The sequence below is a fragment of the Canis lupus genome, chromosome 36 (assembly GCF_011100685.1).
Source record: "Canis lupus familiaris isolate Mischka breed German Shepherd chromosome 36, alternate assembly UU_Cfam_GSD_1.0, whole genome shotgun sequence".
NCBI lineage: Eukaryota > Metazoa > Chordata > Mammalia > Carnivora > Canidae > Canis > Canis lupus.
Window position 1 is genome coordinate 6045343 of NC_049257.1, and position 27830 is coordinate 6073172.

The following is a 27830-nucleotide window of genomic DNA, read 5'->3' on the forward strand; positions in this document are numbered from 1 at the left end:
TTTATGTAAATGTGTTTCAAAAGGAAAGTACATAAAACTAAACATTATCTAGATGCTATTGTAATTTTCCTTATGCTTTCAATGGCATGCTCTCATAACTTAGGATCTGCTTTTCCTTCTCTTCTCTGAGACAGAGTTGCATTGTTATCATGCCCAGCCAGTGCCTTTGATTGCTGTCTTAGGAGGCCAGCAAGGCACTTCATCATGGAGGCTATGGCCAGACCACCGTTACTGTGCTGGTTCAAACCCAGGAGATATTACTGGTTCTTCCATTACCTTGTACTATGGCATTTATTGGATAATGGAGAAAAAACGTTGTCTGTGAACTTGGCTACTGGTGTCACTATTCATAACAACATTTTGGTTTTGTTCCCTGTTGGTTTTAGATTTATTTAGTCTACTCTGATTTGCTATTTTATCACTATTAATGATTGCTTAAAACAATAGACCCCCCCCAAAAAAAAAAACCCCAACAAAAAAACAATAGAAACCTTGTGCTTCTTAAATGGGCAAGTATCTTTTAAGTAGTTGCTTATAACACTCATACATTAGATCCTAAAACCTTCAAATCAGGACTCTAGTTTTCTTGGTACAGTTTAGAAGGTATCATTGTTAATAAAGAAATTCAGGAAATATGTCTTTCTTTTAAATCATATATTCTAAAAACTTAACTTTAGATCATAGCATGCAGCCTTTGGAGTGTCTGTTTCCAACAGATAAAGAAATAAGAGGACATTTTATGTTTGTTACCATTCACTATTTGGTCCCAAACACTTAAAAGTGTTGTGAAAGCTCTTGCTTACAGTAATAGAGCAGATGATCTTTTAAAGTCTTTTTCTTTTTTTTTAAATTTGGACTTTTTGTCTGGTTTCAGTGGATTATATAATTCAAATGTTGCTGTGACATAAGACAAAAAGTAACCATATATACATATTTTTATATTATTATTTGAACCAGAATAACATATTATATCTAAGGAATTCAGTAAAGTAAAAATTGTTATTTTTTAGAAAAACAAATTGCATATGTGTAACTACTTATAAAAAAATCAAATTTTTAGGGAAATCATTCTTAAAATCAGAAAAATAATGTTTTCCAATCAACTCCTTAAAAAAGTTAAGAAGTCAAATGTGCATTTTCAATGTAAATACGAAAAATATATCCTGAATTTCCATCAGTTTGATGAGAAATTGTTATTTATGGTGCTAAACATTACATTTTAATTTTAAAAGTGCAATTTGAAGGCAGCAATACATATTTTTGGGATACATTGACAAATTTTGTCATTTCAAAATAAATTTTACATTTAAAAAATTCACACTTCAAAAGGAGATATTGTGTATTTGAATCTCTAACTGAACATATTTCTTTATCCATTTAGCCAGTGACAAAATGTAGCTGAAAAAAAAATATGTTTCTTGTCTGTGAGTAACACAACACTCAGCAGTGTTTGTATTACCTAAAATGAGAAATAAGAAAAAAAGTAATGAACTGGATGCAGCTTCACTAGAGAGCTTATTTCACTTAAAAAAAAAAAAAAATATATATATATATATAGTAATAGTTTTACATATAGTGATCCACTTAGGAGGTATTCAACTTTGAAATGAATAATTACAATGGGATTTTTTAATAACATAATTGTTAACATTTTTAATACCATATTCAAATAACTGACTCTATTGCTGAATGAATAGTTGGATTCTTCTTATTTTAATACCGTTACAAAAATTAACTGAAAAATCATAAATTTCTTTCTCTTTCTTTTAAATAAAGAATAGAAATAGAATATTAGTAGCTTTAAAATGGGAGACATGCACATGATTATTACTACAAGAAGTTTTTGGTGGCATTCTTCAAGGACCTGAAATATTAAGTTTTTGGCTGTTGTTTATTGCAAAAGACTAGAGGAGAAATAGAGACTTTAAAAAGATACTTAACATACACACAAGAACAAATTCCAAACTGTTAATGTCAGTTACCTTTGTTAACTGTTAATGGGAGAGAAGTGGGATTGGTTGGGAGGGAGGAGGAATGGCAGTGAGAGGGCACTTTCATTTTTTAGTTTATATTCTTCTGGCTTGTTTAAATTTATACCAATCAGAATGTTTTTATTGCATAATTTTAAAGAGGATAACTAAAATATGTTTTTTAAAAGAATCTTAGGAGTGCCTGAGTGGCTCAGTTGGTTCAATGTCTGACTCCTGGTTTCGGCTCAGGTCATGATCTCATGGGTTGCGGGATTGAGCCTCATATTGTCAGGCTCCTCACCCGATGGGGAGTCTGCTTGAAGATTCTTTACCTTTGTCCTTCCCTCAACTTGTGGATGCTCTCTCTAACTGTCTCTCTCAGATCAATAATTCTTTTAAAAAATATATAAAATAAATAAAAATAAAGTTAACTGCATTCTATTATTCTATAGAACTAATAAATACAGCAAAGTTCAAGACGCCAAGTCAGCACACAAAAATCAGTTGCATTTCTATATACTAACAATGAAGAATCTGAAAAGGAAACTACAAAAACAATTTTGTATATAATAGCATCAAAAATTTTAAAAATACTTGGGAATAAGCTTAACTGAGGAGGCAAAAGACTTGTGCATTGAAAACTACAACACGCTGATGAAAGAAATGAAAGAAAACCCAAATAAATGGAGAGAAATCCTATGTTCATAGATTGAAAAACCAATTGTTTAAATATCCATACTACCCAAAGTGATCTACAGATTGAATGCAGTCCATGTTAAAATCCCAATGATGTCTTTTGCAGAAATAGAAAAATCCATCTTAAAATTCATATGGAATTTCAAAGGATCCTGAATAGAAAAAAAAAAAACAAACCCAAACCAAAACAAAACTAAAAGAAAAAGAACAAAGTTGGTCTCACACTTCCTGAATTCAAAGCTTACTGAAAGTACAATAATAAAAAACCGTGTGGAACCAGCATAAAGACAGACATAGATTAATAGAATAGAACAGAGAACCTAGAAATAAACATTTGCAAATAGAGTCAAATGATTTTCCACAAGGGTGCCAAGACCATTCAACAGGAAAAGGACAGTCTTTTCAACAATGATGTTGGGAAAACTGGATATCTACCTGTAGATGAATACAGCTGGACTCTTCTCACTTTATGCCATTTACAAAAATTAACTGAAAATGGATCAAAAACCTAAACACAAGAGCTAAAATTATAACACTCATTTAAAAAAAGGGGAAATTTTCATGACATTTAATGTGGCAATGATTTCTTAGATATGACACCAAAAGCACAGGCAACGAAATAAGAATGGATAAAACAGACTTAATCAAAATTTAAGTCTGTGCATCAAAGGACATCAACAGAGTGAAAAAGCAACTCACAGAATAGAACAATGTATTTGCAAATTATGTCTCTGATAAGGGATTAATATCCAGAATATATAAAGCACTACTACAACTCAACAAAGAATAAACAGTCCAATTAAAAAATGGGTAAACGGGACGCCTGGGTGGCTCAGCGGTTGAGCGGCTATCTTTGGCTCAGGGTGTGATCCCGGGATTCCAGAATTGAGTCCCACATCGGACTCCCTGTGAGGAGCCTGTTTCTCCCTCTGCCTATGTCTCTACCTCTCTTTCTGTCTTTCATGAATAAATAAATAAAATCTTTTTTAAAAAAATAAAAAATGGGTAAAGGATTTGAATAGACATTTCTACAAAGAAGATATACAGATGCCAATTAGCACAAGAAAAGACACTCAATGTCACTAATCATTAGGGTAGTGCAAGTTATAACAACAAAAAAATACTATTTCATACCTATAGGATGGCTATTTTATAAAAACAATATAACAAGTGTTGGCTAAGAGAAATTGGAGAAATTGGAACTCCTGTGCACTGCTGGTGGGAATGTAAAATGGTGCTGCTGATGGCTGTTTCTCAAAAAATTAAAAATAGAATTATCATCCAGAAATTCCACTTCTGGGCATACTACCCAAAAGAATTGAAACCAGGGACTTGAAAGATATTTGTAAGTTCATTTTCACAGGAACATTTTTCACAATAGCTAAAAGGTGGAAGCATCTCATGTCAATTGTATGAATGGATAAACAAAATGTGGTATATACATATTAAGGAATATTATTCAGCCTTAAAAAGGAAGGAAATTCTGGGCAGCCCGGTGGCTCAGAGGTTTAGCACCGCCTTCAGCCCAGGGCGTAATCCTGGACACCCAGGATCGAGTCCTACATCAGGCTCCCTGCATGGAGCCTGCTTCTCCCTCTGCCTGTGTCTCTGCCTCTCTCTCTCTCTGTATCTCTCATGAATAAATAAATACAATCTTAAAAAAAAAGAAGGAAATTCTGACACATGTTACAACATAGATTAACCTAAAGGACATTAAACTAGGTGAAATAAACCAGATACAATAGGACAACTACTGCATGATTCCTCTGTGTTAACTTAGAGCAGTTAAACCTCATAGAGATAGAAAGTAGAATGATGGTTGCCCAAAGCTGGGGCAGAGGGAAATGGGGAATTATTATTTAATGGGTACAGAATTTTAGTTTGGGAAGATGCAAAAGTTATGGAAATGGGTGGTGGTGAAGATTGTGCAATAATACAACTGTACTTAATGCCACTGAACTGTACATTTAATAATGGTTATAATGATACATCGTATATTCTACACATTTTGTATGTATTGTGTATATCACAATAAATAATTAACTTCAAAAGTGTTCAGGGGGAAAAATTGTTTAGGGGGTACGTTGGTTGCAGGAAAATAGCAGAGCTGTAAAAATGCTTGAAAATAATGCACATTTAAACCTAGGAGAAAATATAATATTCTAGGATTTTTTTACTTTTGGCAAAATGCAAAAAATTAAATGTTATTTGGATTATTTTATGCCAAATATTCCATATTGACTGATTCATGATATACATGCATTTATACAATTATCCATGGTAACTCTGGAACTCAAGTTTTGTAGTCATGCCCTATATGGAAGTCAAGTGCCCAGGTATGAAAAAAATTTGTTAAGAGTTAGCAAGAAAATAACCTTCTGATATTCGCAATAAGGGTCTGTTTTCTTCCTCTCTATTCCACAAAGTGTTAAATGTCCTAGACCAGGAGCAGTAGGTTGATAACGAAAGAAATTAGAAATTTGTAGCAGGTGGTTCTAATTGTGCCCATCATATCTGTCCTCAATTGTGCAGAAGACTGGAAAATCAATTAGCAACTGCAAGCTTGGGCACTGATGAGTGACAAGAGTGTCTTAAGTCAAACAGGAAATTGGTAATGGAAGAAAATGATTACCAAGACTGCTAGTGGACACTCCTGGACCTGAGGAGACTTTCCCTCTACTGTCCCACCTTCTCGACAAAAGACACTGTTGAAAAATTTTGTTGTGTGATGTCCCTCAAAGAATGAGGTATAGTGTGGGTCTTTGTTTCTTACCTGATGGAGTCTGAATGAATAAAAATTAAGAATGTGGGGCCGTTCCTTTCCTCAACTTGCATGTCTCTGTTGGAGTCACTGCTTTGGATGTAGACATGTTTGCAGGGCAGTGTACACACGTGGTAACTGTCTGGGAGAGATGCCTCTCTGGGGCTAATGGTTAGAACTGCAGGGGCTTGACTGTTCATTGAGTAGCATACTAGCACAAGGTCACCTGGGTGGGCCTACGGGGTTGTGGATGGAATGCAAACAAATTTAGCTATGCTATAGTTCTGCTTTAGAGCTAGACCATACATTAGTATTGGCTACTGAATACAGTTTATAAAAAATAAATCATTTATAACATATTCTTGTATCCAGTTTTGGAGGAAATGAAACCAGGTAGATAACAGACACTTCCTGTTATTTGTAGGAGGTCTCCAGGATTCTGAGAAAAAGAAGCATTTGAACGCTAACAGATTTCTCCCCTACTTTGGTCACACTGACATTATAGGTTATCTGTAATGTCACTTTGAATTTATCCATTTATTATGTTCTTCCACCTTCTTCACTTGTTTCATATTTCTATGTTCTATCTCCTAAGCTGTTGGCCTGCAAGTGGCACCTGGACAATTACACCATGCCTTTTATTTCTTTTGTACAGCATGCCAGTGTTGAACACAGTGCCTCTCACAATATAGATATTTAATAAATAATTTTCTAATAAATTCTTGACCATTGGTTTTTTGCCTTGTCAGATAGCATATGAAAAGTAATTAACACAGTGCCAGGTATGTGACAGGTACTCAAGGAATATTACACACAAAAAAAGAAAAGAAAGAATAAGACATAAGAGACAGGTGAAACGAATTAGACTTATTTTCTTTAGTGAAAAACATAATTACGTTATAATTAACAAAAGAGCATAGCTCCATTGATCAGGCTCCTGAATAAAGCCCAATGTGGGCTCACTTACTGGAGGACTTCTAACCCAAGGTGTTCTTGAAACCTTTTGGGTGGGTGAGCGAGTTGAAGGTATAGGCTTCCTTTTGCTTGTCAGCTCTTCTGGGAAGAAGGATGATAGAGCCCAAAACAACACTGTGACACATCAAGGGTGGTGCTATTCCTGAAGGAAGGGTCTCCTGAGCACAAAATGTCTCACTAGGCAATTTATTTTGCCAAGTGCTATCAATCCAGTCACGTGTGCATGTGCGTGTGCACATTCTGTGCATGACTTGGAGGAAAGACTGGGAAAGAAGGTAAGAGGTAAGAGCAAGAAAGAAATCCTGACGGCACTGAATGTTGACTTCCTCTGTGGGGAGAGCAGAGAAATCACAATTCCTCCTAGAGGTTAGACCTATGTGTGGAGCGTCTCTAGATAAAACCATAGTGTCAGTTGTCTTGTTTCTCGGTCTTCGGTGGATATTTTTAAAGGCAACAGCCTCAGTAAGAAAGCAAGTGACTAGCTTTGCAGGTATAGGTTCCCATGCAACCACTGAAGGTTCTTCCTTGTTTTCGTCTTCAGCTTGGCTGACTCGGTTTCCCAGCCCTCATTGTTCTGGTATTGATAATGACACTGAAGTCATTTCCACTATTGGTACTTTTATTCCCTATTACAATTCTATAGCATGTGGCAAATTCTGTGGAGTGTCAAAGGGACACAGTTTCTCTGTTAGTGTGGAGAAGACGCCTGTGCAGAGAGAAGTCTACGTTGAAGCCAACTTAGAGCTAAGAAGCAATGGGGAAGCATTTGAAAATCCTCCACAGTTTAGCTATACTTTGTTTTTTAGAAAAGAAAACCCACATCACTCACACACATTACATTAAAAACATACTTGATTTTTAAATAACATACTTCGTTTCCATTACAAGCCTTTAGATAAAATCTAAATACAACTGAATATATTAGCAAAGCTAAATAATTAATAAATCTTTATGGAAAATAAAAGTCATCTTAAATTTTCTCTTTGTTACTCAAAAATTGATTTTGGAATAACGTTGTATGATTTAAATTCATCTCAATCAATAATTTAAATAATTTAATACTCTAATGTACAGTACACTTTAGATTTTGACAAGTTACTGATTACCACTAGATTTTATCATCCCAGGAGCCCTCCTGTCAAAAAAGTACAGTCATGTTTCTGATAGAAAATTTCTACCTTACCTGTTTGTAATGGTCACAAGTGCAGGAGGACAGTGATAACCACTGGAGGCGTGGTCAAAAGTTCTAAGGACAGTGTCGATTTTGTAACAGAATCCACCATGTCTCTCCCATCCCTTAAAAAAAAGGAAATAAAAAATCAAGAACATAATCTGATTCAAACAGCACAATATCGTTTTTGTGTATTCTCATTTACTACTTGCATAACTCTTTTTCTCTGACCCACTCAAAACTCAAAACTTGAATTTTTGTCTTGAAATCTTTGTGTTTTACCTGGTAATGCCATTAGCTACAGCCACTTCTATATTCATTTTATTAATCATTAAAACCTAAAAGTTTCAATGCACCTGAAATCTTAAAGCTCAAACAGATGAAAACAAAGGGGCACTCACTCAAGATCTCTCTTTTTCTCTCTCTCTGCTTCATACAAACGGTTCTTACAGGATGGTGGAATTTAAGAGTGCTGGCTTTGAAGGAAGAATGCACAGGTTTGAGTACTGGCTCTACTCCTGGGCAACTTTATTTAGCCTCTAAATGTCTTAATTTTCTCCTCTGTAAAATGAACATAATAATAATATCTATGGAGTTTGGAGAATCAAAGGGAGACAGTGTAGGCAGTGACCTTAAACATTTATAGATACATATGTATCTAAATGATAGTGCGTATTTTTTTCAACTTTCTTTTGTATTACTTATTTCATGTTATCCCACTAAGATTCACTGAGGTTAGAGACCTGGATAAAGTCAGAAGCTAGTGAACAAGCTGACCTGGGACTCAATTCTGGGCTAATATAATTTTATTTATAAGCTATATATATTTATAAAATATATTTTTTTTTGTAAAAAATTATTCCTAAGTCAACTGGCTATCCTTTGAGAGAGAGAGAGAAAGCAAGCTTTGGCACTTAAAAATGACAAATCAATGTGCAGCTCCATGGCTCCGCCCTGGGAGCAACAAAGGGTGGCTCTGTTCTTTAAAATCATATATTATAGGAGACACGCATTCATTAGTCTTCTATACTTTAACTGAGTTATTTTAGTTCCTTTTCTTCTAGTACTACAAATTCACACCACTTACATCTATCTATTTTTATGTATTCACCAGGGTTTTTTTTTTTTGTATTCGCAACTTTTAAAATACACTTTATTCTGTGTCATGCCAATACTTGCCAGAGTTTGATCAGATATAAAATGATTTCTGCTATGTTTCTTATAAAAGGTCGCAGTCTTGCAGTAAATTAAAGAAAACCTTATTTTAGAACTCAGCTATTTTAGTTCAAAACATATTATTAAATGAGGTGTGGATCACAGGAGTTCCAAATCCAGCCAGCCGGAGTGTGCTCTGAACTCACTCCCTTAACCTCTCCCCATAACCTTACCTATGTGAGTAATTGACAGCTCCAGCCAGAACCCCCTGGATCACTCCAGATGGGGTGGGAGGTTAGACTGCTTTTGTATTTGGAAGGACAGGCAGAGGAAGGCTGACAATTTGACCTTCCTAACAAAGTATTCCTTCTTCATTAGTAGTTTTCAGATCACAGGCTGCTTAGTATAATAAAAAAAAAATCTGAGAACTGAACAGGCTCAAGAAAAGTGGCTGGGGGAGGGATGTGGCTTAGTAATAACCGGAAAAACAAAGGCTCTTTACTACAAGCCTTTGTCCACCCAGTGAAAGTGGGAAGAATAATTGATTGTATTTGTGAGTATCTTTTGTACATGAGGTGCCATTTCACTTTAAATGGTGATGATGACAGTATTGAAACAATTGCTCACATTATACAAACCCCAAAAAATAACTCAGAGGGAAAAAAGTCTTTTTTTTTTTTGCTTTGAAATTATCAAGCAAATTTCCCCTCTTATGTAGTGCCTTTACAATTGCTCACATTATACAAACCCCAAAAAATAACTCAGAGGGAAAAAAGTCTTTTTTTTTTTTTTTGCTTTGAAATTATCAAGCAAATTTCCCCTCTTATGTAGTGCCTTTCATTCCTGTGACTTATTCATTCCGTAGCTGGAAGAGTGTATCTCCCATTAATGTTCACTCGTTTTGCCCAACACTGCCCCCACCACCACAGGCAACTATCAGTTTGTTCTATATATTCATAGGTCTGATTCTGCTTTTTGTTTGTTTATTCATCTGTTTTTTGAGATTCCACATATAAGTCAAATCATATGTATTTGTATTTCTCAGACTTATTTCACTTAGCATTATACTCTGTAGCTCCATTCATGTTATTGCAAATGGCACAATCTCCTCCTTTATTATGGTTGTGTAATGTTCCTCTCTGTGTGTGTTGAGGATGTGTGTGTACACCACATCTTCCTTATCCATTCCTCTATTGATAGACACTTAGGTTGCTTCCATATCGTGGCTATTGTTAATAATGCTGCAATAAAGATAGAGTTGCGTATATCCTTTCACATTAGTATTTTTGCTTTCTTTGGGTAAATATCCAGTAGTAGAATTATTGGATCATATGGTATTTCTATTTTTAATTTTTGTGGAACCTCCATACTATCTTCCACAGTTGGCTGTACCAATTTACATCCCCACCAACAGTGCACGAATGCCCAAGGATTCCTTTTTTTCCACATCTTTACCAACACTTGTTATTTCTTGTGTTGTTGACTTTAGAGATTCTGACAGGTATAAGGTGATATCTCATTGTGGATTTGATTTGCATTTCCCTGATGATGAGCAATGTTAGGATCTTTCCATGTGTTTGTTGGGCACCTGTATGTCTTCTTTGGAAAAATGTCTATTGAAGTCCTCTGCCCATTTTTAATTGGATTATTTGGGGATTTTTTAGGTGTTGAGTTGTACAAGTTCTTTATATATCTTGGATGTTAACTCCTTATTGGATATACCATTTGCAAATATCTCCTCCCATTCAGTAGGTTGCCTTTCCATCTTATTGGTGCTTTCTTTCACTGTGCAAAAGGTTTTTTATTTTGATGTAGTCTAAATAGTATATTTCACATTTTGTTTCCCTTGCCTTAGGAGACATATCTAGGAAAATGTTTCTACCGCCAATGTGAGTGAAATTACTGCCTTTCTTCTCTTCCAGGATGTTTATGGTTTGGGGTCTCACATTTAGGTCTTTAATCTAGTTTGAGTTTATTTTTGTATGTGGTGTGAGAAATATTTTATAAGTTGATTTTGAGTGTACAAACTGTTTAGAGAAGTGCACTGAAGCAGTTAGCTAAAAGGAAGGAAGCTTTTGAAACCATTTTCACGGATTGATACATAAAAGTATAAATGGGAATTTCATCATAAAATTAGAGAACTGGCTCTGACCTCCAAATTTACTCTGAACTTTAAATATTGGTAATGCTAGCCAGAAAAGGGAAGCAGTGTACAAAAGTTTGAATAGAACATCAGTTCTGTTTCTACTGTGTAAGGAGTTAATTTCCTTTTCAACGCAAATACAACATGTTTAGTTGCCTTGAAAACCACAGTAAGACCAATATTTTTTTCAATATTTCTGATCAGATAGGGATTAGATCAGCAATCAACTCTAAGTAATTTGGGAATTGTGCTCATTAGATATAATGTTTGGTAGCGTGTCAGCTACAGCACAGGTGTTATTAACCTAGAGTATGAAGAGTAATTCATATATTTACACATTGACTAATGAATAAAATGCAGTTTCTTGGAGAGATGGGTAGAAGAGAAAATAATTAAAGAATTTCATAAAAAGCCAGGTTTGGGAAAATTTGAAGATGCATACGAATCTCCAATATTTAAACCCAAATTCTTTAGTGTATGTGCATGTGAGAAAGAGAGAGAGAGAGAGTGCATGTGTTGAGAACTTTACTGCAGGACATTGGATGTATTTTAAGAAATTTAGGACATAACTGTCTATCTTTTAATTTTAAACCTGAGATACTACACATTTTTTATTACTTTAAGTACTAAAAATAAATAAGTATGTCAAGTACCAAAAATACTTTTTTACTTAAAATATGGAAGTATTTTTATTATCTCTTTCCCAAATAATAAATATATTGCAAACATGCGCTTCTTGCCATTATTGTATTCTATTCAAATATTTAAGTTTAAGAAGAGTGAAAAGGAAGGCAAGACTCTGAGTGCAAAAGTTCACTCTCCATCAAAGGAATGCATTTCTTTTCACTCTAGCAGTCTTCACTGGAAGACTATGAGAGGGGGGCATCGCATGGCAGTCATTGTTTATACAGATGGATCAGTTATGTTTTTAATTTCAAAAGAAAAGTAGTCAACAACCCTTCACAGTGCTGTAAATCCTTAATATGCCCCTAGTTAATAATTGCTTGGTTTGCTAAAAGCAGCCCAGGGTCAGAAAAAAAAAAGGAAGGAAGGAAGGAAAAGAAGGAAGAGAGATAAAGAGGGAGGGGTAGGAGAGGGAGGAGGGAGCAAAGGCAGGTGTGAGAGGAAGAGAGGTTCACTTTAAATTGCTGTTGCGTAAATTATTCTAGTTATGAAGTCACTATACCTAAACACAATGTTAATAGCACTTACCTTTTGACAGCCTGATTCAGTGTCAGAGAGGACATGGCCTGCTTTCTTACAAATGTAAAAAAGTGTTTCTTCACAGTTTTTAACTTTCCAGCGTCCCTCCTAAGTGGAAAAATGTTACAAGATGAATGAATAAACTTCATTATTGATGCTGATAGGCAACATCAGTTATTTTGAATAAAAATATAATTAATAATAAGTGTTTCAGGATGGGGTAATGAGTCAGGACTTTGTGTTGTCCTTAGAAGGGTTGATGCTCTTTCTACATGGGAGTGGGAGGCCTTGCTCTTTCCAGTGTGCAAACAATTCTAAGACACAATCCCATGTTGGTGGGCAGGAGGGAGGGGCCACTCATGTTTCTTGATAATGTGCCAGGCTTCATGTTGGGTAATTGTCATATATAATCTCAATGTTGCTGTGAAGTAGGCATTATGGTTCCCATTTTATTTTTTATTTTTATTTATTTATTTTTTTATTATTCCCATTTTAAAGGTTAGGTTTAATACTTTGTACAAGATCCTATAGTCAGTAAACTTTGGAACCAGGATTTAATACAGGCTTCGCCTGGATTTATATTAAGCTGCTCTCAATTTTTCTTTTAAAAGGATGGGTTAGAGCGGTGATTCATCAAACTTTACTGTGTACCGGAATTATCTGGAAGGGTTACTAAAGCACAGATGACCAGGCCTCATGATCAGTGTGTCTCATTTAATAGGTCAGGTAGGACCTGAGAATTTGCATTTCTAACAAGCTTCCAATTGATGTTGATGCTTCTGATCTGGGAGCCACATTTTGAGAGCCACTTGGATGAAATCATCCCTGTGACCAAGGAAGAATGCTGCTTCCTCTCTTTAACCACTTCTAAGTATAAAATTGAATGCTTTGCTACTTACATGTATAAACCTGATGCTAGGGAAATGCCTGGAAGCTACCATGAATCACCCTAGATAACATTATAATAGCTGATCTTTGTGTTCAAGCTCCTTCTTTATTACTAATTTTCCAAAGCCTCACTCCATTTCTTCTTTATATGACAGGCAGATACTTTCATGTCGTCTAGTTCTGCAGACGGCTGCTCTAACATCCTACATTAGTAATGATATACAATAACTGCTAACAGATTAAAATTTCATCCTCCCAAAGGATTTGTTATTTTAACACAAATCAGACCTTTAGGCTAAAACCACACAATTCAAATTTTAAATGGTATCTCAGGCAAGCAGGGTTTTAAGGGAACATGAATACTGTATAGGAGGCTGACACCTTCATCTGTAAGAGCAGCTCTGCAACCCTCCCACCATGGAATCTTCCAGCAAACCATCCAGCTAAAGGATAAGGTCAGTCATACTGTAGCTGCTTAAGAACAATAGGATGGATGGATGAATGAATGCATGAATGAAACAGTTCCTAGGATCTCACATTCAAATTAGGCATCACCCAGGCTTAGGTAACTTGTTAATTATAATAATTAAATTCATATTGAGATCTACTTCATGGGAATAAATATTCTTTTTTACGCCTCCACTGTATAAGGAGCTGCTGAGTTTCCAGAAAGGAGTACACAAGAACCACACTTACAACAGCATTGTCCTGATACATCCTATAATATTAATACCTGTCCTTACTCTCTTAAATATAATTTTCTGTCCAAATGTTGGCTCCTGTTGTGTGAAATACCAATGTCTGTCAAATGAAAAAGGAGAGTGATGGTAGGAAATGAAGGTTATCTTAATTATCTCAAAGCCAGTGAACCAATAAAGCATCAAATATTGTAGAATAAACAATGATGGCTTTCAGTGGAGTTAGACCCAAAGACAAACATTTAGAGAGGTCATTGTTTGTCCTTCAAATGTGACTTGGGAACTGCCTCAGCATTTAAATTGTAACTGAGCATACCTACGACAGCCTGAAAGATAAAACAATGAAATGTGCCCTGCAAGTAAGTGCTTAGATAATTTCCAAGTTTCCTTGGCATAGTTACTTTGTCAAGCTACTTAAGTAACATTTAATTGCAGGTTTAAGCTGTACTTGTTATGGTATCTTGGTGGTAAGAAAGAGCGAGAATGTCTACCAAATCCTAATGACTTAAAACTCAACCAGTTAGCTTAGTAGCTATCTGATCAAAGAGATTGAGTCTATTCTCAACATATAATAAATGTTCAAATGGTTTGGGATTAAACTAATTTTGTATAGTCTAATCAGATGTTTTAGATAAATGAAAGACTAGAGCATAGAGATAAATGTGTTGTTAAGACCACTGGGACCATTACCTTCACATGAGGAAAAGAACAAAATTTTCCATTAAGTCACACTTTTCAATGGGGTTACACACATTGTAGAAATCCTTTTGTGTTAACAGGACAGTGAAACTTTAAAACCATCAGTTTCTAGAGTAATTTCCTGACATCTTAGATCTTCCCCTCCCAACTTCACCTGGTGGTCAATGGCACCATCATCCACAAATATGGTGGTTGCTCAAGCCAAACACCTATGCTGCTCTCACCCCACATCTGATCATCTAGCAACAATTTCTATCCTCCAAAGGATCTTTGAATTTCTCTGCTTGTCTCTACATTCGCTACCCAAATTCAACCCTGGAGTAACCTCCAAACTGATTTCTCTGCTTCCATTTTTCCTCTCTCTGATCTACTTTCCACATAGCAACTACAGTTCCTTTTTAAAATGTAAATCCAACCAAGCCCTTTGTCTCTCTGAAGCCTATGCCAGGGCTACAAGCCCCACATTTTTGCATTCCTTCTGCTCCTTCTTGATTGAGTCTCTCTTCCGTTCTACCTTCAAGCCACACCGGCCCCCTTTTTGATTATTAAACATGGCAAGCCTTAGCCATCCTTTGGGTTTTACACTAGCTGCTGTCCCCGTCTGTGGAATGTTCTTTCCTTGCTCCTCAAGAGTTGTCTTTGTTGTTGTTGTTTTAAGTCCCATCTTAAATGTCACCTCTTCAGAGAGCCTTTCCTGACTGCCCTGTCTGAAGTAGCAGACCCAACCCAAGTTTTTCAACTTTGCGTCATGTATTTCTTCAAAGCTACCATCACAACTATAATTACCATGTTTCTCTTGTGTGTACATGTTTACTGCCTAGCATGGAAGCCCCTGGAGGAACAGGGACTGTGTCTATCTTAGTCCCTGCCACAAGCCAAGTCCCTGATGCACATGATCCTCAATACAAGTCCAGCAAAGTGAGCATTAAACAAACAAATCAACTTACAGATTGCTCTGCTGAGACACATTGCTGGCTTCCATTTGGAAAAATTTGGGGCTCAAGTGTGTGCCAATTAGTAAAGGTGACTGAGGAGCCATTAGACCATTCAAAGGAAACTGGAATTTTATTGCTGCTCAAACCAATCCATGTTTCTGATGCATTTTCTGTAAGAGATAAATGTAAATTATAGGAATCCTATTATATGCAAAGGAGATAATGTACCGGGCCTGTTACAAATGATTTCTTCTTTATTCCTTCTTGCAATAAAACCTGCTTAAGCTTGGATATAAAATATGTACTTAGATCTTTTCCTCCTATACCACCCCATCTGCTTGACAAGACCTTGGAAGTGGGACAGTGTGTGAGCTAAAACCAATGCAAGGACAAAGCTTAAAAGCAAGTCAGATTGCTGGGACTCTAATTAGTTCCTGCTACTATATGAAAAGTAGATTTGAACACTATGGTTTTGCTTCTGCCTAGAGAAAGGAAAAATAGGAAGGTTGACTGGATTAGGAAAAGGGCACTTAAAAAAAAAACCCCACCTTTACAATATATTTTTTCTTGCCCCCCCCTTTTTTTTTTTCTGCCATGGGGAAAAAAGGAGCAGAAACTCTTAGAAGCGTTAAAATGGGAGCAATGGGGTTGCTAGAAAAGTAAATAAAGTTTGACAGCCCAGGTAAGGTGAAAAGACCCTAGGAGGCTGAGAGAAATGTTCAAGTGCTCCTATTCAGACAGAGGCAGCCACGGGATTCTTTTAATCTCAAATGCAGGAGGTAAGAAAAAGTGACAGAGAAGGATTTTTGTTTTCATTCTAAACTAAAAACCTAACTTTCAAAAGGTCACCAGAGTAGACTCTGGAGATTTTTTTTCATTAAAAAAAAAAATTTACTTTAACTCCATGATTTCAAGTTTTCCCAGCAGAATTCTATGTCAAATATATAACATAGGGGGAGACCTGCTCTGATGGACAGAAGGTGGGTGGAGGCCTAGGAGCTCAGAACTCCTGAATGTGCACACAGCTTGAAACTACCAAACCAAATAAATTTTCACTGGCTGAAGTTATTAAAATCCAGTTACTTATCTCAGAAATTCCATTATTGTTTGGATTACATGACCACAGCACACTACTGCTATGTAGTGGCCATAAAGCTAAATTGCAGGTTTAAGTTCTTATTATAAGTTCCAGAAATGACCTTTGTCCCTTAAAAAAAAACCCTCTAATATATCTGGCATATGTGAGGTGTTACAAAATTTCTGAGCATATATTTTATAGAAATCTAATGAATTTGCACTCCTGAATATTATTTAGAAACTGGAGATATATGTGCTATAAATAATCACTTTTAAATAGCTTAACTTCTTTTCAACTCCATTAATAAAAATAGTAACTCCATTATAGTTCATGCCTCTTAAATCAGAGACATTTGGCACTCACCATCTCCAAGGAGGGTTACAAAAAACTCCACATCTGCTAATGAAGCAATGTTTATCAATGTGCTGTTATCAGACTGGCAAGAATGCAAAGCTTCATTCCAGGTCCTTTTTTCTTTCTGAAGTTTATAGCAGTTATGACTATGGGGATTCCAGCCAGGTTCACAGTGGGTAGTGTAATATTTCCAAGCATCTTTTTCTTTTTAAACCAACAAAAAACAATGTCATTTTCCACAATTTGTAAAATGTTACTTATTAACCTTAATGTAAATTTTCATCAACATAGGATTACTTTAACAATTTGAAAAACAGACGTAATGAAAAAAAATCCCCACATTAAAAAATGGCACAATTCTGCTTCTTTTCCCTTAGCTCCCTTACTTTACCATACCCTTAGGCTTAGCCACTTTAAGAAAAATGAAAGTTAAAGTCTGATTGTAAGGAATAATTTTTAAAAATAATAATTCAGTTTATTACTTAAAATCTGGAGTTGTTTCTAATTATGCTGGTAATGATCCTTTTAGGTATGGTTATGTTTTTATTTCTACTTTCTGAGTTAAGACATTAATTCCCACAGAAACTGAAAAGACCAATAGACCTTAAAAACAAATAATTGGGCTTCAGGTATTAGGCTGTAATTAGGTAGTATTTAAGTCTTAGTCGCACATAAAAGTTTGTATGTTATTTCGAGGACAAGGATAATAAAAGATACAGAGTGTGATAGGAGATCAATGAAGTAAAGAATTTTATAAAACTCTGTTCTAATTTATATTCAATTTCTAGGGTAACCATAAATAAAACTCAAAACTAGAAGAGAAAGGAAGCATATCTTGTTTATCTAATGCAGATCAACTGAGAATGCAAACTTTTTAAAAAAATAAGCAGACAATATTTTCAATGCTTATGTTATTTTGGTCTTTAGTAAAAACCTAAGTGCATTTGTTAAATTCATGGTGCCTTTGGAATCTATTTACATATATTACATATATTTATTCATATAAAAACTAGCCTTAAATTATGAGTTATTAGCAAAAATATAAAGGAATTTGAGTGCATTGAAAGGACAAGTAAGGAACTCATGAAAACAACTTAGAGGGCAGCCCTGGTGGCTCAGTGGTTTAGTGCTGCCTTTAGTCCAGGGTGTGATCCTGGAGACCCGGGATCGAGTCCCATGTCAGGCTCCCTACATGGAGCCTGCTTCTCCCTCTGCCTGTGTCTCTGCCTCTCTCTCTGCCTCTCATGAATAAATAAATAAATAATAAAAATCTTAAAAAAAAAAGAAAACAACTTAGAGTAAAAACACTTACCAATCACTTCTTGATCAGTGTTGTTTAGGTATTTTTTACATATATAAGGCAAGGTGGATTCACAATCTCTACTCCTCCAGGCACTTGGCAAAAATGAATTAAATGTTCCACAGTGATATTCAACAAATGGCTCAAAATTTATTTCTGAAAATACAGTGTGTGTGTTTAATGTTAGAGGCAAAACCAGTTATTTTAATATATATTGATGTCGCTTTATTTATTCAAATATGATATATTTGATATGTATGTAAATATAGATTTTAGCATCAGGGAGATAGCCCTTCTCTTTGGCATGTAAGGCATATCCTATGTTATATTATATCTATGATTTAATATAGGTTTTAGTCCAGACATGACAAATGATTTCACAAAGATAGCAATAGCCGATTTTTATTGTTTTAAATAAATATTTTGCAATTTGTCACTATTTTATTTTATTTTTTATAATAAATTTAAAAAATTTATTTAAAATTTTAAATAAAATTTTAAGATGTGTTCAATTTGCCAACATACAGAATAACACCCAGTGCTCATCCGGTCAAGTGCCCCCCTCAGTGCCCGTCACCCATTCACCCCCACCCCCGCCCTCCTCCCCTTCCACCACCCCTAGTTCGTTTCCCAGAGTTAGGAGCCTTTATGTTCTGTCTCCCTTTCTGATATTTCCCACACATTTCTTCTCCCTTCCCTTATATTCCCTTTCACTATTATTTATATTCCCCAAATGAATGAGAACATATAATGTTTGTCCTTCTCCGATTGACTTACTTCACTCAGCATAATGTCGCTATTTTAAAACAGCTGACAGGAGTCTTGACTCTAACCCAATCCTCCTGCAACCTTGGCTAAATAGCTTACCTTCTTGACCTCCTTCTTGTCTGGAAAAGCTTGCCTGATGGGAATTCAGGCAAGCTTTAAAAATGTTTACAAACCACTTTTGAAATAACAGGACTTATATACACGTGGGAAATAGCTGCTGTGTAAGGGTGCAGGATATTGTCACCCGTTGAAGGCACATAAAACGCTGTAGGTACCTGGGTTCCAGTTCAGATAGTTGAGTGGTGTTCTATCCGACCACTGCCAGCCAGCATTTTCATCCAGCTGATTCAGACCCATCCACATTTCCACTGCTTCACTGCCCAAGTGCTCTGAAATGAAGAGAAATACAGGGTTGTCAACCCGTGGAAGCAAACAACCCCCTCCCCACAGTGTTACACTTCTTTCTAGTTTTGTTATTCCTGAAGGATGCAGTCATAAATGAACTCCAGTCAATGACAAAAGGTTTTAAGTGCTGCTAAACCCCACTCTGATGCTTCAGAGTAACAAAGTCAGCTTCTGCCGACTTGAGAAACACAGCAGTCTCCTAAAGGCTCACTAACAGCAATTCTTTAGCTGTGAAGTCTTCATCTCAGCATCCAGAAGTGCTACCCCTCAGTGATCATCAATCCTTTCAAGACTGCATATTTGTAAATTTGAGACCATCTGATCTGTGTGAGCTCATGCTCACACATTTAGATGGGGGAGGAGGAAGTGTCCAGAAGTCCACTCCAGAAAGTGCCCCTCTGTCTTCCTTCTCTTGCTATGTGTGCCTGGTGCCATGGTAGCCTTAGCTTGAAAACTAAACTCCAGGTTGCTGAGGCCACCATAGGCTCCAAGCAAATGTAGAACAAGAAGAAGTGATGTTAAATCCGTATAATGTGTATATGTGTGTGCACATAAAATTTTCTGCACTCAAATATTTTTGAAGTATTTCACAGTTAAATAATTGAACAATGGGAAGAAGCTTTTCTTTAGGGATCTGGCAAGGAAGAGAAAAGCAGGGAAGTATTATTGGTGAATGGAGGCAAGTCCTCAAATTTAAGAAGGTATGCTAAATAAAGCAAGCAAGGAGGGGGCTGTCCGGTATGAGAGCCAGTAAGAGTTGTCTGATCAAGAGGAGAAGCATAATCCAAAGGACCAGAGTACCCAGAGGGATCGATAGCAGGCTGGAGCCAGGCTATGTTGCTTCTTTCGACCTGGGTTGGGAGAAAGCTTTCTAGCAGGCTGCCTCCACAGCCCCTGCTCCAAACCCCTAGGTCACAGCTCCTCACATTTTAATTTAGCCCGGTTTTAAAAATAGATGCTATGTATAAACATTTGTATTGTCACGCTTATATTGAAAAATCGTAGAGTTAGGGGAAATTTTTCTTTGATTTTTCTTTTGTTACATGAATTTTTAAAAATTATTCTAGCATAAAGGAAATACAAGAAATAAAAATGAAAAATAAAAGTCAACTCAAAATGTAGAAGGCCAACCAGAGAGAAGTATGTCATGGAAATTAAGGGATGGATATTTTTCCGATTGGATAAAAAGTCTTACACTGTTGTTTAAAGGATGCTTTTTAAGTATTTAAAATAGGGATTTTTATTAATATTGAGGGCAAAATGCAACCTTCTAAACTAAAATGTTAAGAATGTCTCTGGATTTGGAGATTATGGCTCCCCAAAGAGAGAATGAGTTCACCAAAACTGATCATATACAATGCCGAAAAGAAAGCCACGATAATTTCAAAAGAATCTGCACAGTGTATATTATGGTCTACTGTTATATTTCAATTATTTTGATTAAAAAAAATAAAAGCACTGCCTTTAAAATCCCCCCAAATTATTATGAATAAAAATTTAAAAACTGTGTCAGAAACATAGTGAAAGTGACTAATTTGGGGACACTTTCGAATATTGTTATTTAGTCTTTTAATCTACAAAAGGGAGCATTTTCCTTTTCCTCTTATGGTTCATCTGCTTCAGAACCCAATATATTTTGAGCTAGATGCAGGGGCCCTGCCCAATACCCAAGCCCTGACAGTCAAGGCTTATAGATGGGGTGACTATCCCAGTTTGCCAAGAAAACTGACAGTTTATGCTGGTAGTCTCAGAATACTTACTAATTGCACCCTCTTTTACTCTCAAAAGAGTCTCAGTTTGAATGATTGGTTGTATGATCCCCAGATTATAAAGATCATGTATTCCCATAACAAGCCTGGGGCATCCCCTGCGATTGAGCATGTCAGTACAATAGTGGAAAACTGGAAGAACCTACCCCACTTAGGAAAGAAAAAAGGGGCTTTATAATTTCGAGACCACAGAAATCCCTAAACAAAAACAGCAAACCGTTCACAGGTCCCACCCTTGCAAGCTCCTGTGGCATTTATACCAAATCTCTTCCTGATGTCAATTTGATTACTCTCTTCACTAATACTATCTGATTAAATCATATTACAGTTATTGTGATGACAGGAGGTGGCAGGGAAGATGGATTGACAAGATAGAGAAATTTTCACATTTCATATTAGAGCAAGTGCCTAGCGATATTTTCAAATAACCTAATTAAAATACTTAAATAGTAATTATTCTTAGAATTATTTTGAATACTCTCTGTACAGTTGTTTTAACAACACACATAAAAATCACTGGGTAATTTATAATTTGTGTTTAAGGTCACAAAAACACCTATTTAGGTTTACAGCTAAATTGGCTCACAATTCTGTAATAATAAACTCAAACCTCAATTCTTTTGGATATTTCTTGACATTTGTGACAGCTTAGATAATTCCTTATATCATAATTAATGTTCACCAGCGATTAGCAAGAAACTAGACTATTCTCATCATTAAAAAATACCTTGGTCAGAACAGGGTTCTGCCTTTATGAATAGACTTCTGTTTCCCTAAACAATCCCGAAGTCTAACTGTAGAATTTTGGTATTTAAATCAAAGTCTTTGACAGATCTTATTTCTTTCATCGTTATTCAAGTTTGTTGAGGAAGTCCAAACCTTATTAGAAATCCTGACAGTCAAGATAGATAACAATTATAATTCATACATGGTATGCAAAATTTTCTGTAAAAACCATTACAGGCTAATAATGGTACTGGAAATTGGTGTTTTCCTGCAGTAGGACTCACTCAAATCAGGTTTGATCATAATTTCCTACTTTTGCATGTCTCTGGGGAAAGGGGCAAACCTGCACTGTTCAAGCATTTGTTATATTCATTCTGGAAGGTATTAATGATTTTAAAAAGCTTTAAAATGTGCTTTCTCTTCCACTTAGTGAACTTAGTTCCACAGACTTATAGAGAAATAATTGGGGGTCTATGCCCAAAGGTAAGTGCAGGAATAATTAATAATAGCAGCAAATAAATAGAAACAAAATAAATAATTTTATCTATCTATCACTATCTAATTGTGGGAGGTTAAATACATATATTATTCCTAACCTATAATACTATGTCATCATTAAAAATTATGATGCAGACATGGATACGTGTTCATCATATGCTGGTACATGAAGAAGTAAGCATATTATCAAACCGTGTGCATAGTTGTTAAATGGTTAACACACAATGAGTGTTTGTTATGTGTGCCAGGCACTTTTGTAAGGCTTCATCTGCATCATGACATGTAATCCACACGTCCAACAAGTAGCACTGTTATTATTTCCATTTGATAGGAGAGAATTTGAGGCCCAGACAGGTTAGGTCACCCATATAGGTAGCTCTGCTGCAAAGTAGAGGCAGGAGTTAAACTCAAGCTGGTGGTTCTGTGGCCCCTGCTCCTGGCCATTCATGCATTTCTTCAAAAACTATTTTCCATACAAACTATATGCAAGCCGTTACATGTTTTCCCCCCAGAAAAACATGGTTATCTCCGGATTATGGAATTATGGGATATTTTTCTTTCTGTATACTTGAAATTTAAAAAATTATTCTAGAATAAACATGTACTACATGTGCAATATTATTAGAAAAAAAGCATCAGAAACTTTTAATTAGTGACTAACTTGGGCAGCTGGGGTGGCTCAGCGGTTTAGCGCCGCCTTCTGCCCAGGGCCTGATCCTGGAGTACTGGGATCGAGTCCCCCGTCGGGCTCCCTGCATGGAGCCTGCTTCTCCCTCTGCCTGTGTCTCTGCCTCACTCTCTCTCTCTGTCTCTCATGAATGGATAAATAAAAAAAAGAAAAAGAAAAAGAGTGACTTTGTGATACTTTCAAATGTTTCTAAAATTTTTTTTAAAAGCTGTGTGTACCCAACTACAAACACATTTAATCCACAGGGAGAAGTGAGAGGAGAGTTTAGGTGATGGGTAAACACAAGACTTAGCCCATTAGCACAACTATTTTGACATATTATTGTCTTGTCCTGTTAGTTAGCAAGTGTGTGCTTTTGCTTTTCCAACCAAATTTTAAGTTCTTTGTCATCCAAGAGAAGTCCTTTGTATTTGTGCATATTGACTGATAGGTGAGATTTTGTTTAATTAACAAGTAACTTATTTATTCATTAATGGAAGCTGAATAGCTACGATCTCCAGCAGAGCAGGAATTTGTTTTTTTTATTTTATTTTGTTTTATTTTTATTTTTTATTTTTTTTAGGAATTTTTATTTAAGTTTGTAAGTCTCCCAGATCCACCTGCTAGAGCTGCAAATTGTTCTGGGTCCCTTGCTGGGGCCTCAACTTCCTTTCTCCAAGGGAGAGAAAATAAGGAAGATGCCCGCATGCCAGATGGAATGGCCTAGGAGACAGGTCACAATTTTGGGCATGAATTGGCATACTAATAAAAGAAAACATTTTCTAAGGGACTTTTTTTCTTAAGATTTTATTTATTTATTCATTAGAGACAGAAAGAGAGGCAGAGACACAGGCAGAGGGAGAAGCAGGCTGCATGCAGGGAGCCCGACGTGGGATGAGCCACCCAGGTGCCCCGGGGCTTTTTTTTTTTTTCAGAATATATTTTTGCATACCTGAACATAATTGTTAAGTCATTTTAATTGCATTAAGATCAATGTGCGTCATCCACCTACTTACTCCTTATGAAATTTTCTTCGTTCTCATCCGCAATGCTGAGTAAAGCTCCTCCTTGCATCTGGCATGAAGAATGTGCCTCACTCCAGGAAAGAGAGGAAAGCAGGTTGAATTGGTAGCAAATGTGTGAATTGAGATCCTTCTCCCAGACAGCATCACAACCCACCTCTGTGGACGCTGAAAATAAAGTCCATTAAAACATTAATTATAATCTTATTTTATCTATACAACACTGCATTTCTAAAATGAATTTGAGTGGAATGATTCCAACTTCAACCTCTAAAACTTCAATGCCTTATTGATTCTTGATTAGGTCTTTATCATGAAATATGCATTGTTATCCCACTGGCACTTTTTAGTTCAACTCTTTCAAGATATAAAGGAAATTCAAGAAATTATTAATAAAGAAGATGTGATCCTTTCTGGGAAACTAAGAGAAAGCAGTCTTAAAAGAATGAAATAGAAAGGAAATATTTGGGAAAACAACATCTGAGTTCCCTAAAAAGTAGTCATTTAGAACTATATACTGAAAGCTGTGTGAATTTAAATGTTTATTTGAGACACATGCAAATGTTGTTTCAAAAAGTCTTTTCCCCACAAATACCAAAATGCTAGGTGGAATAAAAGGGATACAATTGAAATATGAGTCTATAATGAACACAGGTTTTTAAATAAACACTGAGAACAGGAACACTGATACTCAGTTTAAGATAAGGTTCTTTCAACCCAAAGGAAGAGAATCAAAATGTACTTTTTGTACATTTTGTACAAATACTTACACAAGTACTATGTACTTATAAAACATTACATAGTATGCTTAAAAGTAAATTTTATGAAGTATGAAAAGTGTAACTGAAATTTGAAGTTTATTGAAATAACAGAAACGAAAGACTTAGTTTGGGTAATTTTGCTAAATTTTAAATCAAACTCCAAGGTGAACTAAGCAGCACAGTAATTACCCGAGATCATATTCAGCCAAAGAATTTCGGAATGGAGAAAACATGAAACATGCTGCATCATGAGTGTAGCTGATGGACAGGCAACTTGCTAAAATCTAGAACGGTATTTCCCAAAGTGGGATCCACAGAGTAGTGTATTTCCACGAGCTCTCCAAGAGGAGCTGGGACATAATGCATAAATAACCTCCTCTGGTAAATGCAAAATGTACAATAGCATAGTAAAGGCTCTGAGAAGGTCTGTAGTAAAGAAGCAGCACAATTTTAATTTGGTTATACTTCAGACTTATTTGACAACAAAATGTTTCCTTCCCCATAATACTTAGATGGTTCCCTTGGGAAGGTAGAAAGTTTGTTTTCATGTCTGATCACAATGTGCTTTCCCCAGAACCAAGTTAGTTAACTAGAAATTATTAAACCAAATATAAATCTAAAGTTGTCTATATAGCTTTCTGACTGATCTATGTATACATAGAAGGATCCAAGATTGGAGGAGGGCAGAAGACAAAGCTATCACCAAGTAAAACTGAAGGAAAGGAAAATAAAGAAAGGAGGAATATTTCAGTGATCATCTTGCCCTGGTATCTGAAATTTCCCCATGGAGAATGAATCTTTAGAGATTGTCTTCAGTTAAAATGCTAGGCCATCCTTGAGATGGACAGAACAGTAAGTGTGAACAGACATCCGCTCAGCTCTGTTCATGTGGCGTGACAGTTGAGGCCATGAGACAAGGGGCAGGAGGTGTTTGCAATTCCAGTGTGCATAAAAAGCATTTAGCCAGCTTGTAAAGAAAATGCAGATTCCTTGGTCTTAGTCCTAGAGATTCTGCATTCGTAGGTCTAGGGTAGGATTCAGGAACCTGCATTTTAAATATATTCCTGGGGCAGCCCGGGTGGCTCAGAGGTTTAGCGCTGCCTTCGGCCCAGGGCGTGATCCTGGAGACCTGGGATCGAGTCCCACATCAGGCTCCCTGCATAGAGCCTGCTTCTCCCTCTGCCTGTGTCTCTGCCTCTGTGTGTGTGTGTCTCTCATGAATAAATAAATAAAATCTTTAAAATAAAATAAATAAACATATTCCTGATTCTAATACAGGTGGTTCACAAAACGAACCCATGGAAAACACTGGCTTGGAAGAAAAAATTAAAGCACTTCCCAAGGAGTGCAGGTCTGAGTAGCCCTTTACTATTAGAAGGTAGTAGGATGTCAGCGGGAGAGATGTAGGTAGAAAATCTCAAGAGGGGAAATTGGGGGAGGATGACAGGAAGAGAGATCTGGGAATAGAGTAACTGCCTCTCATCTCCTGCTATAAGGAAAGATCCGATAATAAATCCTTCAGCCCACAGCCATATCATGATAAGAAAAGGTCTGGAGGACGCTTCAATTGCTCTCATTCCCATTTTTGCCAAAAGTTGGTCCTGCTCTTTCAATAGGACATAGATTGAGCTGTGTAAATACAGCTTTTTGCAGTAACCTGCCTGAATTCTGTGCTTTAAACAGTTGAGAGGAGAGGCTTGCCGGTGATCCTGTCTCTGTTGCAAATCACACAGCCCATTTTTGTTAGATTTTGTTTTGGATTATCTCCGCCAATTCCTCTGTTTTTAAAAAGATTTTATTTATTTATCTGAGGGAGAGAGCCACGCATTGAATGGGGGTGGAGGAGAAGCAGACTCTCCGCTGAACAGGGGGTCAGATTCAGGGCTACATCCCAGGATCCCGAGATCATGACCTGAGCTGAAGGCAGCCGATTAACTGACTGAGCCACCCAGGCGCTGCTGTGTCAATTCTTTTTTTTTTTTTTCTAAGATTTTATTTATTTATTCATGAGCGACAGAGAGAGAGAGGCAGAGACACAGGCAGAGGGAGAAGGAGGCTCCATGCAGGGAGTCCGACATGGGACTCGATCCCAGGTCTCCAGGATCACACCCCGGGCTGCAGGCGGTGCTAAACCGCTAGCCACCAGGGCTGCCCTGTGTCAGTTCTTAATGTCAATTCTTAATGTTAATCGAAAGGAAACTTTCAGTCAAACGTTTGCTGCAGGTGCCTATATTCTTCTAACAATTAAGTTCATTTGTCATTTTTGGTTTTAACTAAAATGGAAGAATTTGTACTTCTACTTCTGCAGTAAGATAGAAGTCTCTCTTCTCTAGATGGGCTGCATGCCACTCTATGGATCTTATTTGAAGGTTTTATGGTAACAAATGGGATGAAAGTGCCACTCTGGGCCTGGGCATGGTCGTGTGCTGTCCTGATCTCCCTTCAGGATCAAAGGCCTTAAATAAGGCCTTCTCTAGCTGCCAGCAGACACATCTCATTGTTAAACGTTCTTCAAGGATTGCCTTCACTGAAAAGTCTCTTTGCCCAATATCACTCTCCCTTCCCAAAGGCAGCCTGCAAATCATGATTAATCAGTGCAGGGCTATCGATCCCTCCTTGCACCTCAACTAGGGGTAATTCCAGTATGAGAACTTCTCATACAGTCAGTCTAGGGATCTCCAGGCCTGCATCACCATCCTGCACAATGCCACTTTATCCCCTTCCTCTCCACGTGTTTTGATCCTGAGAGCACACCCCCAAGAGAGCTATGTGTTCATCTCTGCCACAGAGACTGCTTCCCAGGAGCCTGCTTGGCACAGGCTCCCATCTTGGCCTGGGGCATATGCATTTAATATTCTTAGTTCTCTTGCTTCTTCATACATAGTCTCTCTTCCCAAGCCACTGAAAATGTGAGATTGAAGGCTGGCGTCTCAGGTGCATTTAATTATTCCTGAAAAATTCTACTCTAAGGACTAGAATCATATTGTTCTATTTCTTTGCATCTGTGGTTGTCTTTATATTGTTGCTCCTGTAGCAACAAATAAATTGTGAGCTCCTTAAGGGAAGCAACTGTGTCCTATATATCTTTGTATTGCCAACTGTTTGATGAAAGATTACCCAAATCTTTTGCATGATGTTTTAAATAGGTGATTTTTCCCCCTCCCTAAATATATCTCTTTTAATGCACT

General features: G+C 36.6%; 1 protein-coding gene across 1 annotated transcript in view; it reads right to left on the reverse strand.

The window, feature by feature from the left end:
• Positions 1-27830, reverse strand: part of PLA2R1 (phospholipase A2 receptor 1) — a 115025-nt gene that overhangs the window by 55279 nt on the left and 31916 nt on the right. Inside the window, exons 4-10 of the mRNA XM_038584629.1 lie at positions 23876-24049; positions 19070-19183; positions 18039-18182; positions 16736-16930; positions 15307-15464; positions 12084-12182; positions 7586-7698 (exon numbers count right to left, since the gene is read on the reverse strand). Of these exons, the coding sequence (XP_038440557.1) occupies positions 7586-7698; positions 12084-12182; positions 15307-15464; positions 16736-16930; positions 18039-18182; positions 19070-19183; positions 23876-24049 (997 nt within the window). The remainder of the gene's footprint in view (positions 1-7585; positions 7699-12083; positions 12183-15306; positions 15465-16735; positions 16931-18038; positions 18183-19069; positions 19184-23875; positions 24050-27830) is intronic.